General features: G+C 38.6%; 1 protein-coding gene across 1 annotated transcript in view; it reads left to right on the forward strand.

The window, feature by feature from the left end:
* Gpc3 (glypican 3) overlaps positions 1-15,246 on the forward strand; it is a 444,489-nt gene that overhangs the window by 278,149 nt on the left and 151,094 nt on the right. Inside the window, exons 4-5 of the mRNA XM_004860081.3 lie at positions 2,740-2,873; positions 14,022-14,147. Coding sequence (XP_004860138.1) covers positions 2,740-2,873; positions 14,022-14,147 — 260 coding nt within the window. The remainder of the gene's footprint in view (positions 1-2,739; positions 2,874-14,021; positions 14,148-15,246) is intronic.

Consider the following 15,246-nt stretch of genomic DNA (forward strand, 5'->3'; position numbering starts at 1 on the left):
GCTATATTCTCATTCGTTTTTAACCTTCCTACGTTTGCCTCAGCTGCACCCTTTTCCAGTGGATTGGGGCAGGGGTCTCTTGCTGTGGCCCAGTTAGTCTTCATTGATATAAAGGGGCACTGATTTTCAATGTGTAGGGAGATTTCACAGCTGTGGGTTGCAAGTAGACAAGTTACAGTAAAAGATATATGAAAGATTTTATTTTGGTGTTGGATTCAGAACAGGTGTAGGTCAATGGATATATCCTGTGTACCTGACTATGCCAAGAGCACTTTGGTCCTGGTGAAATAAACTCTCACATTGATGTATATTCATGGAACAATAAACAGATATTTATGGAACAAAAATAAAGTTTTCTTGATATTTCACTTGCAGTGTAACATGTACAAGAAGTAAACATAAGTATACATGTTATAAACATACATGTCTGTATGCATAATTTTATAGTGTGCAGTCTGCCCTCAGTTGTTGGTATCTGTATTATATACTTTGGAAGTGCTTGGGGCTTAACTGCACAGTCCAGCTGGCAGCCCCTGGCCTAAAGCACTTACCAGGGAAGACATATTCAGAGAATATACATTCTCTATTTGAAATTAATATTATCCTAAGTCAAATAGCATTACATAAGCACACATTAAAAAATTCAGTAGCATACATTCCAAACCCAGATGACATATTTTCAAGTGTCTATAATGCTTATTTCCTTCTCATTAGGATAAAATTTTGAGACTAGTTAGTCTGAGTATCAAATGATAGGTGCTGTCATTCATCAGTGGAGGTGATTCTGCTGCTGATTCTAGATATTTTTCTAATTGAAGAATTTATTTAAGCCAGGCATGTACTTGTAATCCCAGCTACTTGGGAGGCTGAGGCAGGAAGATCTTAAATCCAAGGCCAGCCTGGGTTACTTAGCAAGACCCTGTCTCAGAAAAAATAGTATTTATATGGGAAGCCTTCCACAGCTATACAAACTAAATGCCATTTATACCTTTATATAAAGATTGGTAACTTAGTAAATGTGATCAGGGCCATCTTGAGAAATCCAGAGGCTGGATCTTGAGAAACACAGAGCCCTGGCTAATCAGTAGAGTGGTATGCAGGGCCCGATAATGGGAAATTCCTTTAATTCACTTCAGTTAATTCACCTAACAGTGTGAAAAATGGGGTTTGAATGGTGTGAAGGTACAAAAGTGACAACGACATAGCCCTTTTCCTTATAAGATATTTCTAATATTTTTCCTGAAAGTTTAAACTCTGTATGTTAACCTTGGCTGTGTTGGCTGGCTATGTTTTTTTTTTTTTTTCCTGTTTTTGGTACTGGAGATCCAACTCAGGACCTTGCGTTTGTGGGGCAGACGCGGTGCCACTGAACTAAATCCCCGGCCCGGCTGGCTATGTTTTTGAGGACTGGGGGTAGGGGGTGGGGGGTTCTTTTTTCAAAATAGAATGTAAGCATGTGGAAATCAAGTACCATGGTGCAAAAGATTTGTGGTCAGACAAATGGGTTCAAAGGCAGGCAAGTGACTCCACTGCCTCTCTGCCTTAAGCAAATCTCTTCACCTCCTTGAACCTCAATTTCCTCATCTACAAATGTGAGTGATACTATTTGACATAGTTTCTGGCACTGACAGGAAGACAGAAGAAAGTTAATGTTCATATCTTTACATGGCAGTTCATTTAGGCTTGTGTCTGAAAGTGAGAAAATAAATCTACAGCTAATTTAACCAAAGAAATTAGAATGGAGCTAAGCAAGAGAACAAATGGAATTTTTTTTTGGTACCGGGGATCAAACTCAGGACCCTGCACTTGTAAGGCAGGCGGCAGAACCACTGAGCTAAATCCCCAGCCCCCAAATGCAATCTTTAAAAGAATCATTTGTACGTGTACATTTTCAAAGTGAGCTTGAGAAGGAGGTATTCAATAAAATGTTTTAAATGAATGATAAAAGTTGGTAGGAAAGAAGGAGTGGATGGAGGAAAGGAGGCAGATGGCTGTCTTTTTTTTTTTTTTTTTTTTTTTTTTGGATACTAGGGATCAAACTCAGGACCTTGCACTTGTGAGGCAAGCACAGTGCCTCTGAGCTAAATCCCCAGTCCTGGATGGCTGTCTTGAGAACTGTGTTCTTTAATACTCTCAATCCTGGGCTTGCTCAGCGATATCTGGTTCACAGCTGGTGAAACTGGCTGTTGGTAGACTTGCCTTTTTCCCTTGGGGAACTAGGAGAGCCAGAGAAGTAACCACACTGACATTTTTTCAGAATACATTAGCTCAAGTCTTGTAACAAAATTTTCTTCAGTATCGGAGCCCTCTGTGCATTGAAAGCCACTCTTTGTACTAACAGGCTACTTGACGTACAGTTCCTCTTACATACTCCATCTCCTATAAAAATTCCTCCTCAACTTTGCAGTTCCCTTTTGTGAACTTCTTCATACATATAAACGCCAGGCACCTTTGAAAGTTATCAGTAGCATGGGACTTGGTGTAGAGGGCCCTCTCAAATGCACACTTCATTATAGTAAAAAAGGTATTTTTCACCTTAGTAAATCTCTGAGTAGGCTGTGCCAGACCAATAGTCACTTTTTTTAAAACCTCATCATCTCTTTTGACTGTAGCGATAGCTTTGTTCTTCTGCTCTTTAAAAGGAAATTGGGGAAAGGAATTGAAGTGCATTTCAGAATTTATTACAGCTATCACGTCTGTGAAAGTATCATACAATTATACTTCATTTCTTTTTTTCAGATTGGCAAGTTGTGTGCCCATTCTCAACAACGCCAGTATAGATCTGCTTATTATCCTGAAGAACTGTTTATTGACAAGAAAGTATTAAAAGTTGCTCGTGTTGAACATGAAGAAACTTTATCCAGCCGAAGAAGGTGAGAAGGATTTGTTCTGTCTTTCACCATATAGTTAGAAATTGTGTTTTAAGGTCAGAAACTATTGGAATAAAATCCTTTAAGTATATATTATTTAGTACTTCAAGTAGAATGCTTAATTAAATGCCATCATCTGTCAGTGTTAAAAAATGAAGATATTGTATTATATGCAAACTATATTTAAATGTAAACCTCCCATATGTAAATAGCTAGTACAGTGACACAGGGTTAGTATGGGCTTTCCTATTCAAGATCTTTTACAATTAGGTCTCACAATTTCATGGCTCAGTTTATGGCTTTTCCCATTACTAACTTGAGTTAGGATTAAGTTCTCCAGAAAGAAGCTGGCAAGACACATACATGTAAACACTGCACACTTCACATTCGTTTAAAATGATAAAGTGGAGGATCTGGTTCATATTTTATAGAACAACAGTCAAGAGATAAAACATGTTTTATTCCCTTTATTGTTATTCCCCCATGCAAGTTCCTTCCAACTCTATTCTAATTTCTTGTTTATGATTAGGGGGTAGAAATCAGATGGAAAGCCCAAAACAACTATAGGAGAATTGCCTTACTTAAAAGGATTGCACTTGTAGCCAATCCTAGCTCAATAAGAGCAGGCATGAATTCTCCTTTGTTTTAACTTTGAAGAGGTTGTAAGAGATTGGCCTATAGATGGGAAATTAACAGATGAATTAAGTAACATCTGAGATTTGGACCAAATTATTCCATTCCTCTCAGTGTACTATAGGAGGTTTTGAAATGATAATTCTTAGTCGTATAGGGTACAATTTAGGATGAGAGAAAGCAGTAACGCTGCATAAAAGTCAGTAGTAGAACCTTATCCCCTATCAAGCCAGACAGTAAAAATTTCCTGCAAAAGTGAAACTGTTACATTCCTCATTAATTTTTTTTCATAAAGTGTTATTCATATTAGCATGCAATGGGTCTATAATTTTTAGCTTTAAATTAAAAACAGATATTGAAATTTTTCTGAGTTTTAATTTCTAAAACAGTACATATTGATGAGTATATACCATATAAACTAAAGCTTTTGGGGATCCACAATAAATTTCAGTGGAAAAGGATTTAATCATTATCCCAAGACAATTATTTAAAACAACAAAGAAGTATTATCTCACAGCTTTGTGTTTGTCATAAACATGAGAATGGCTTAGATGGTGGTTCTCAAAGTTCTAAATGAAATTTCATATCTCATTCAAGATACTGCCCAGGTCTGTAGTGGTTTTTTTCTGATTTGTTCCTTTGGTTTTGTTTTACTGTGTTGTATAGTGCTACAAATTGTCCTCGGGGCCTTACTAATGCTGGGAAAGTGCTCCACCACTGAGCTACATCCCTAGCCCAGGGCTGCGATTTTGACTGAGGCTAGAAGTGGCTTCTTCCAAAGTGGCTCACTTAGAAATTTAGCAAGTTACTGCTACTTGTTGGAAGGAGATCTCAGTTCCTCACCACATAGACCGCATGAATTACCTCACAGCATGGGAGTTGACTTCCCCAGAATAAGTGATCTGTGGAAGAGAGCAAAGAGAAAGCTTTGATATCTTTTATGACCTAGTCTTAGGAGTGGCACACCATCATTTCTGGCATTAAAATTCATGGAAAAGGCACATTGCCATTAACCTCCCTCAGAATATGTCCCCTCATTTCAAACGCACTTATCCCATCATTCTTGCCACTTCCTGAAACAGTTCTGGAAGTCCTCTTTCATGACTGTTCATATGAGGTGTTAATTCTAATACATACTCAAGGGGGAGGGGAGTTAAGCTCTACGAAGGGACAAATATCAAGGAATTTGTGAATATATTTTAAAACCACAATAGGCCTCCTGGCATCAAAATGTTTGAGAACCATTTTTCTGTAGCTTGAGGGTTCTCTGGGACATTTTTATCTCTCTGGGAAGACATAATTAGACCATATATCAAGGCTCTTAGCTTGTGCCTGCCCTCTGCCCATTTTCCTCCATTGCTTTCACTCTTGAACTGGACCACCTGAGGAATTAACCTGTCAGTCCCTTTAAGCCATAGATCTTGAACTGGTGGAATTCCTTCTATATTTGACTGAAATGAGAGTGTGTGTTGTGATGAAAAAAATACAGTGAATGTTTAAATTTAAAATATTTTATTACAGTAAAAGACACATTGCCATCAACCCCCCCCAATACTCCCCATCACTTCAAACACACTTATCCCATAATTCTTGCCACTTTCTGAAGCAGTTCTGCATGTTCTCTTTCATGAGTGTCTTTACAAGGTGTGATTTAAAAAGTGGGATGAATGCTGCTGTCAAGTGCCATCCAACAGAAAATCAGGCTTATGCAAACATTACAGTGTGTCTTTATCCACTTTATGCACCACATCTTCCACTGTGGCACTTCTGGGTCTTTCCCAAAGTCATAGTGACCATGAAAGCTAAATGTTTTGAATCAATTCAGGACATGGAGGTAGCCGTGACAGCATTAACTAAAGCTACTCCTGGAAGAGGACTTCCAGAACTATTTCAGAAAGCGGCAAGAATGATGAGATAAGGGAGTTAAAATTGATGGGAGTATTTAGAGCTATCTTTTACTTTAATAAATCATTTTTAATTTAAACATTCATCTTCTTTTTATCACACCATATATCTTTATTCAATTCAATAGAAATTTATTAAATACTTATTGGTGCTAGAATGCATGAGGAGTAGTGAAAATACCAAGACAAAGTCTCTTCTCTCCAGGTCAGTCTAATGGGGAAATAGACTGAAATAAAAATAATGCCAAAATAGTTGTATGAGTGCTAAAGGAAGAGAATGTCCAGAGCACACAGGCGTCCTACATAGACAGAACTTCTTCTGCCCAGGGGAATTGTCATAGTGGCTTCATGAAGGAAGTGCTGTACGAATTTGTGCTATATGAGTTTGGAGCTTTTTCAAAAATAAACGCACCAACCCAGTCTTATTTTGAAGTTATCCTGTCAGCATGTACAGTTTTTATGTTATCAGTTATAGCTTAAAATAAAAATACATAAAATTTTTTTAAAAGAAAGAAATTAACCTGTCAACATAGACACATTTACAAATGAGAGGTGTATTAAGGGCCTGCTCCCATGCCTTCTGTCTTGAGCTCTGTGGAACCTAATCCTTTTCAACCTCACCGTATCAAATAAGAATTGATAAAAGGGTTTTTGTCTGGGCACTATACTTGTTTAAATTCATTTTTGAACTTATAGCTAACCACCAAATAAAAGAAAAGATAGCAGGAGAAATTGACCAAACCTGTAGGCTTGAGTGAATGGCGGTTGGATATTGGGAGCCTGAACTTGCCCCGTGATGTTTCTCATCCTTTTTTTTCTCCCCCACCCCGTACAGGGGATTGAACTCAGGACCTCGTGCTTGCCAGGCAGGCGCGCTGCCATTGAGCTAAATCCCCAGCCCATTTCTCATCATTTTTTTGCAAACTAAAGCATTAAGAGTCTGGGACTGAGCCTTTCTTTCTGAATTCTCTGGCAGAAGCAAGCAAAACAACAGGAGTCTGACTTCATTTAACTCCTTCAGTCACTGGAAACCCTTAGGGAAAGGGGCAAAGTGGGAGTTAAGATGATCTCTTGCTAAATGCACTGCCCTCTACTATCCGATGTTATTAGAAAGGTTTGTTTTGGCAGAGTGCTGGTACCTCTATAAATTTCTCAGTATGTTCTTCACAGCATTTCACACTGTTAGAAAAATGTGTGCCTCCAGCACCCCCCACACCCATGCCCATTCTCCATCCTAGTGGTGGGAAATAGGATAATTAGAAAAAACCCTATTGTAGCATTCAGTCTGTGAAGATTGTGAGTAATTTGCCTCAATCGGGATGTGAGTTGAAAAGCCCTTTGCTTTATTAAAATATCAACACCCAAAGAAATGTAAGATTCCTCTGGTAGCATTCAGAAGGCATCTGTTTGTTTTGCCTGCCCCCAACTGGGTAGTTTGCAACACAAGTAATCTTAGAGATAACTTAGTTCAATTTAAAGGCGAGTTTATACTCAACTGGTGGCCTGTGGATGCGACTCAGGGTTACTTTAAGGAATCACTAGTGAAAATGTCTGTCATCAGATTTAAAGCAAGGAGGGTTCAATAAGATGCACAGATAATACAATCAAAATAGAAGCGATTCACTTCAGAGCCCCTTTCATGTCCAGGATTTTCATCAAACTCAGTTGTTATCCTCTCTCTCCTTTACTTTCCTGTCTCCTTCACCACTTCCCATGGATGTTGTTTACCTTGTCATTTTTGTATCCCAGATACTACTTGGTAGAAAACATAAGTAATACCTTTCCCTTTTCCAAACCTCATATCTTTAGGTGAATTGTTCATCCTGCTCTTATATACTAAGCTGCTGGCTCAACTCCCACCCGTGATAAAGTCACAGTCCCCCACCCTCGTGAAATTACATGTGTGTGTTTCATCCCTCTGCTTCCTGCATGTTCCCTCTTCTCCTACCCCTCTAACTCGGTCTAAAAGAGCATTGGATTAGATGACACTAGTAAATGCCCTAGAAAGAAAATAACAAAAGCTGATCTCAGCTTCCTGGTCCAGAATCAGAACTTACTATCATCCCCTCTCAAGGTTTTGGTAGGCAGCTTTGTAAGCTCAGTGGTTCCTTTCATCCTGTGAACAAAACAACAAGGTATGTCCTAAGTGAATCAACAAGTTTCAGGTCTGATATAAGTCATTCTGCCCTAAATAGGACTGCACTTCTTTCAACGTTTGTTGACATCATCAATAGGTGCAGTGTGGTATAAGGGTTAGGCTCTAGTGAGTGGAAGAGCTCCTAGTCTATTTAGGAAGACAGACACACAAATAAGTAAGTTCATATATTGGGGGTGAGTACCAAAACAGAGAAAGAATAGCAACACCGATAGGGAGCTTAGCAACTCTCCTGGGAGAGTCAAGAAAGGCCGCTTGGAAAAGGCAATTTTGAGCTCAGCCCAGAGGAGGAGGAAAAGGAAGGTGTTCCAGGCAAAGAAACAGAATGAGAAAAAGTATATTCGTTTCCAGAATGGTAGAAATTTGTAGTTTGGAATCAAAAGTGTCAAAAGCTCCTTGCAGCAGAATTAGGTATGATCTTGCATCATTTCGGTTTTTCTTAATGTACTTCTCTTTGTTTCCAATAAATAATGAGCTGATATTACTTTACATGAAGAAATAAAGAACCTTAATAATAATTTTTTAAAAGTTCAAGGTCTGCAGCGGGGGATGAAAGACTGTTTTTACTTGCAGTGGATTCCAATTAGCACTGCTTTGATGCCTGCCCAAGCAAATCATTGCAAGAAAGCAAAGGCAGTCCCTTCCCCCACAACGAAAGAAAGGGATGCCCCTCTCCAGGATGATGGAAGCCCACCAGGGAAGATCACGAGCACCTAGCCACAATATTTCAAAAATGCTCGTGCATGCATAGGAGCCCTGTCCTTTAGCTCCACATTCAACTCACGGAATGGAAGCCTCTGTAAAGAGACTCTTTCTCCTGAGCAGACTGCTGTAAGCAAATGTTGGGTTCATTCTTAGTGAGAGCCATCAGCTCCCCTGTTTATATGTCAGTGCTATATTTGGCATGTATGGTTTTAGAATAAAGTGGAATTGGAATCAAAGGACATTTCCTTCAGTAAATTGTTTTCCCATCTCAAGCAACTGATTATGCAGACTTTCTAGGAACAATTGAACAGGCTGCATAATTCATGGGTGGAGGTTTTTTGTCGTGTGTCAGGGACTATTAGCACAAAGAAAAAGGAATCTAGACTGATCCATACATGAGTAACTAATACATCACTTAATTTCAGGCATCTTTCTTTAAAGAGATAAATAAAGATATTCAACTTGTCACCCTTTAAATTACAAGCATGGGGATATCAAGCTATATTAAAGAAAAGTTAAAAATAAAATAGACTCTCAATTCCCATGCTGGAGCAAGTTTAGGAAGGAATGACAGGTCGAGACAAAGAAGGGGAGAAATGAGAGAGGCACAGTAGGCTTGGCAGGGGTAAACTACTCCTGTCACACTCTGCTGCCATGGTGTCAAAGGACATTATCACCTGTGCTCACTGTACTTTGAAAAGCTCATTGACTCGCCAACAGTTTAGAAAGTATTTTTCTACCCTCCAAAATAGTATGTCTGGATTTATTTTGAAGAGTTAAGAGTTTCTTTTGGAAACTAAGGTTTATTTTCCTACAGTAATGCAGAAGGTCTTGCATAAAGGAATGGCCTGCACTGTAACACTATCCTTTGGGACTCTGAGGTCTTGGCCAGTTCACTGGCTGTGCGGGAGCCCTGTTCTTTGTTCTCCAGAGGAAGATACTGCTTTGTCCCACAAGGCTGGGAATTACTTGAGAAGCAGCCCCTTTTCCTCCCTCCATACTGGGGCTCTAACCCAGGGCCTCCTACATGCTAGATAAGCCCTCTAGCACTGTGTCATGCCCTGTCCCTCTCTCATTATTGTGAGATTCCTTTCTAATCAAATCCATCTTAATTCTAGGTAGCTGGTAATGGAGATAATTTACACTGAGAAGCAGAGAGAACTCAGTGAACAAATCTGTCAAGAAAAGGATTCAAAGAAATAAATGTAAAAGTTTACTCAAGAGAAAAGTCTAGAAGGAAATATAACCAAATACTAATAGTGATTAACCCTGATTGGTGGGACTACAAATGTTCCTTTTTCCTTCCATCTTTCTTTATTTTTTAAGAACATATATTTTTTACAATAAAAAAGAAAATCAAAAGACTTTTTTAAAGATGAAGAAATAGATTTTAACCACTTTTTACAGCTATTATGGTGCTGAAGTTTCAGCTTACAAATTTCTCTTCTCGTCACTCACCTGTGTGTTTATATCCATCCAACTCTGCTTTCCCAAGCTCTCCTGTCTCCTTCCATTCTTCCAAGGTGCAGCCCTCAACTAGACAAGCCTCTCTTTCTCTGAGACATATTTCTCATTTTGTTCTCTACCCTGTGTTTGGAAGGGTGGGAGTAATAGCTTTATTGAGATATAATCCACATACCATATAATTCATCCACTTAAAATGTATAATTCATTTGATTTTAGTATATTCTCACACAACCAACATCACAATTCTTTTGCAATACTGAGCTACATCCCCAACCCTTTTATTTGTTTTTAGGACAGGATCTTGCTAAACTGCCCAAGCTGGGCTCAAACTTGTAATTCTCCTGCCTCAGCCTCTCCTGTAGCTAGGATCACAGGTGTGCAGCACCACAATTTTAGAAAATTTTCATCATCTCAAGAAGAAATCTGTGCCCTTTAGCTGTTTCTTCTATCTTATTATTTTCCCCACCCCTGAGCAACTGTGAGTCTACTTTATGTTTCCACAAATTTGTCTATTCTAGACATTTCATATAAATGGAATCATATAATACATAGTCTTTCATGACTGGCTTCTTTCACTTAGTATATGTGATATTTTCAACATTTATCCATGCTGCCATAATTTCTTTCCTTTTGAAGTCTGAATATTATTCAACTGAGTGTATATACCACATTTTATTTATTTATCAGTGGGTGGGCATTTGTCTTATTTCACCTTTTGGCTGTTGTCAGTAGAGCTGCTATGAATATGTCTTGTCTCAGTACCTACTTTCAATCCTTTTGGGTATATATACCTAGGAGTGGAATTGCTGGGTCATCTGGTAACTCGATGCTTAACTTCATGAGGAACTGCCAAGTTGTTTTCCACAGTGGCTGCACCATTTTGCATTCCCACCCAGCAATGTGTGAGAGTTCCAATTTCTGCACATCCTTACCAGCACTTGTTGTAGTCTGTCTTTTTCATTGTAACCACCCTAATGAGTGTAAAGTGCTATCTCACTGTAGTTTTTATTTGCATTTCTCTGATGATTGTCTTTTTAAACTTGACTTCGTTTTGGCCCTTCCCATCTGATGCATATATTCTTAGACATAAATCTTTGTGGGAAAACCACCACCACTTTCCTACGAGGCTCAGAAAAAGGAAAACCATTCAACTGCTGTACAGTATTAGTCAAGAGGTTTACTCAGCCCAGTATCTAGCTCGTTTTTCTGAGGGTGTGTGTGTGTGTGTATGTGTGTGTGTGTGTGTGCATGCCCGCACATGTGTGTATTTCAGCTAGCTAGTCTTTGAAAAAAGAATACCAGGGAAAATCTGTTGGAAAAAGAAATAGTTGTACCTACTAGTACCCATCTCAAAAGAGGAGGGATTTTAATTTGTTAATACAAAGTTATCTGAAACTTAAATTTTTAAAAATTATCCTGCATGCATAGATTTATCTGGAATATAATATATATCTGGAATATAATATCTATTTCTCATATATATTATATTTCATATATATATATATATATATATATATATATATGTATTCTACACACTCCATGATGGTAGCATTGGCCATGACTGCCATTGTGAAAGAATGACCCAGTGCTTATTTGTGTGGATGCCGCCTGGGAATCTATGCCTTGTCTCATTTAATCATGACCGCAACCTTCTAAGATAGGTATAATCATTGTCGTCATGTTACTGACAAAGAAACCAAAGCTTAGAGAAATTTAGAATTGCCCTAAGGTTTCACTGCTGAGTAAGTACAGGAGTAACTGGGTTTGGAAACTCAGCTGGGTTGAACTCAAGAATTAATGTTCTTAGCTACTATTTATCACAGATTTGAAGGAGATGATCTGAGAACCTAACCATAAGTATAATATGGCTGCTAAATGAAACTTTGTTCTAAATTCAAAATAACTAATTCATAAGTAAGTTTTCAGACTACAGTTTTGTATGTCCGTCCTATATGTCCTTTGGAGGTAACTAATACTCTTTGAAGTAGAATGACCCTTTATTTCTTCTCCAAGTTACCATGTTCAGATTTCAAAGTGTTTCCCTGAGTTCTAGAATGTGATGACCCAGACTATGTTACATCATCCACATACTTTGTGGTTTCCTTAGATATTTATCTTGATCATTCCAGGTAGTCTCCTTCCATACTAAAGTGGAAAGTCTTGCCAGATGTGGTGGTGCACATCTGTGGAGGATCGCTGTAAGTTCAAGGCTGGCCTGGGCTACATAATGAGGTGAAGATCAGCCTGAACTACATAGCAGAAACCCTGTCTCAAAAAAATGAAGGGGGGTATGGTTATCACAATCCCTTATCTCCTTGACATTCAGATCGAACCTCATTGGGACCTTCTTCAATTTGTCAATGATTGTTTATGACCAACTAAGAAAACTGCAAGAGTTGAGATGCAGGGAGGAATTCAGGGTGCTTTCGTTTTCAACTTCTAGGGAAATTAATTTGGAATGCCTTATTGTGGGTTCAGTTTTTCTCTCTATGTGCTATGTTAGTGAGAGTGGGTGTGAAGGTAAGGGGAGGCCTAAGGGAAACTCTTTCATAATGTTGACCTATTCCACCAGGAGAAGGCTGTGAGGGCAGGATGGGCACGGCAGGAAGTAACTGTTGCACGAGGATTTACGTATGTCCCAGTAACCTTTCTTGGGTTGTTCTGTCCATCACCCTGTCTGTGAAATGAGCTTTCGTAAACATGTGCTGAGAGCTAGACCTAGCGTTCCTACTTGTTCTCTCTCATGCGTGGTCTTTCTCAAGTCATTAGTTGAAATGAATAATTTTGTGGTTAAAAAAAATTAGAAAATGGCATTAAGTGCAAGAAGGTCATTTCCACTAGTCTTCCTTTTTGCCAGATCTGGGAACAACCCCCAGAAGATACTTCTGGGCTCAGGACTTGGAATAATATCCATGTGAGAATCAAGTGTCTGGCTCCTCCAAAGGCCTGTACATCAAGCCAGTCCATTCTTAGCCTGCAGACAATTTTTTAAATTTTTTATTTTATTTTATTATTACATGTTTGCAATTCACACAGTTTACAATCATCTTGAGGAGTGGTTACATCGCACATTACAGGTTTTTTTCCTAATCTCCCCCCACCTCCTCCTATCAGCTTTTTCATTCCTATTGATATTATTTGTCTTAGCTCACGTCATGCCATATAATGCTTACATTGACTGGAGTTATTAGAATCCTGTATGTGTCCAATAGGGAAGTGGTCCAAGGGAACAAGGATGAGGGTTGAGAAGGAGGGGAAGAGGAAATGAGAGGAATACAGTTGCAGACAGTTTTTAAGGATTTACACCACTGCCAGAAAATTCTCTAACCAGAATTTCCAAAAACTGGGTATACTTACAGTCTTGGATGTTAGGAATACTTTAATTTTCTATCAGGAGCACTGCCTTAGCAAGGAAACTATATTTTATTTCTGTTTGCTTACCACTGAACATCTGTTACATAGATATTTAAGCATTTCCTCTAAACATACTCACTTCCCTCTACTCTGTGGAATCTTACTTTGTATAATATGTACACTTGTGTGTCCATGTACATAATAGGCATGAAATTTTTCAAGTATTTATGTGTGTGTTTATACACATTTTCATATACAGTATGTTCTCCTGCTTGTCTTATCATAAACAGTATAAAAACAGCAGCAAACAAATAATAAAATATATTAGACCATTTTCCTTTCCCATCACCTCACAAGAACCACAGTATACAGACAAAGAACAAAGAAACCTTCCTCCTCTAGCAATGTGGGTTTCTCTGACTGTATTATCAGAAAAATTTCATAGAGCTTATGCTGTTCTGAGCACCCTGTGATTCTGATCTGCAACCATTAGCCAGATCCTGTATGGAAAGGGGCTATCTCCAGGGTAATAGCGTTGTAAATTATAATCAATGCACTCAATTACACTCAGAAACCAAAAGATGTGTGGCGCTCCAGTGTGCCTTGTAATCAGCACCTTTGAGAATGTAGATAACATCATTTTGAACAAAAAATAGAAGCTGCTGAACATGTTAGAAAATGGATGTTGGAATTAAATCATCCTTCTGATAAGAACAGCACCTTATATGGCAGGCAACATTTTTCCCCTAATATCATTTTATTGATTTTTTTAAAAAACTAATTTGTAGCCTCATAGCCAAGAATGTCTTTAAAAATCATTTATTGCTCTAATCAGCATGGCAGAGCCTTTCTGTCATGCTGATAAGGAAATTTAACTTTTCTCATACTGGGTTTACTCTCCTCTTACACGCCGATGTTTTGTTTTTCTTTCAGGGAACTAATTCAGAAGTTGAAATCTTTCATCAGCTTCTATAGTGCTTTGCCTGGCTACATCTGCAGCCATAGCCCTGTGGCTGAAAACGACACCCTGTGCTGGAATGGACAAGAACTTGTGGAGAGGTAACCATTTTAAAGTTAAATATAGCAGTATTTGAGGTATAATCATCATCATATATTTGTCTGAAGGTTAATTACCTACCTCAATTAATTCCACAAGAGAACTTCTATACAAAACATACGTAAAACCCTGGTGTGGTGGTGTACACCTGTAATCCCTGCAGCCTGGAAGGCTGAGGGAGGAGGATTGCAAGTTGAAACCCAGCCTGAGCAACTTAGTGAATTAGCTCGACCTTGTCACAAAATTTTAACATTCTGAAAAGGGCTGGGCTTGTAGGTCGGTGCGAAGGCCGTGGGCTTAATGCTCAGTGCCTTAAACAAAAGTGAGCATGTATGATGGGACAGATGCTATGTATGATGTATAGCGCTTATAGAAGTTAGGAACTTTGAACATATAAAAAAGTATGTACCCAGGGACATGTTACAAAGTGTAAAGCATAAAACAACTCTTTTTTTTTCTTAAATTCTTTTATTGGTACATTGTAGGTATACAACACAATTACATTTCTCATTGGGAATTGTACCTTTACATAGTGCATCTTGGTTCTTATTTTTTCCCCATTCCTAGCCCTCCCTTCAAGCCCTCCACCCTTCCCTATTTACAAAGACTTTATTTCCATTTTTTCCATTTCTCAGCATTTTTCCTTTCCCTTCTTTCCTTTCCCCTGCCCCTCCCACTACCCCTACCCCTTTGGACCTTTTCTTCCTATTTTACATGATCGATTATTCATTCTAATCATTGGTACATTTTAGGTATACAATATAATGACATTCATCATTGGAAATTTGCACCTTTACATAATCTTTCTTGGTTCTTATTTTTCACCCTTGCCCAGCCCTCCCTTCAACCCCTCCATTCCTCCCTATTTACAAAGAGAAATCAGCATGGAGATACCTCAAAGATCTAGGACTGGAAGTCCCATTTGACCCCACTATTCCACTGCTGGGGATCTTCCCCAAAGAATTAAAAGAATCATACCACAGTGATATATGTGCGCCCATGTTCATAGTGGCACAGTTTGTGATAGCTAAAACTTGGAAACAGCCCAAATGCCCATCAACTGGAGACTGAATAAAGAAAATGTGGCTTTTTTATAAAATG

This window comes from Heterocephalus glaber, unplaced genomic scaffold (assembly GCF_053883595.1).
Source record: "Heterocephalus glaber isolate CG9 unplaced genomic scaffold, H.glaber_assembly_v1.0 deba00001729, whole genome shotgun sequence".
NCBI classification, from domain to species: Eukaryota; Metazoa; Chordata; class Mammalia; order Rodentia; family Bathyergidae; genus Heterocephalus; species Heterocephalus glaber.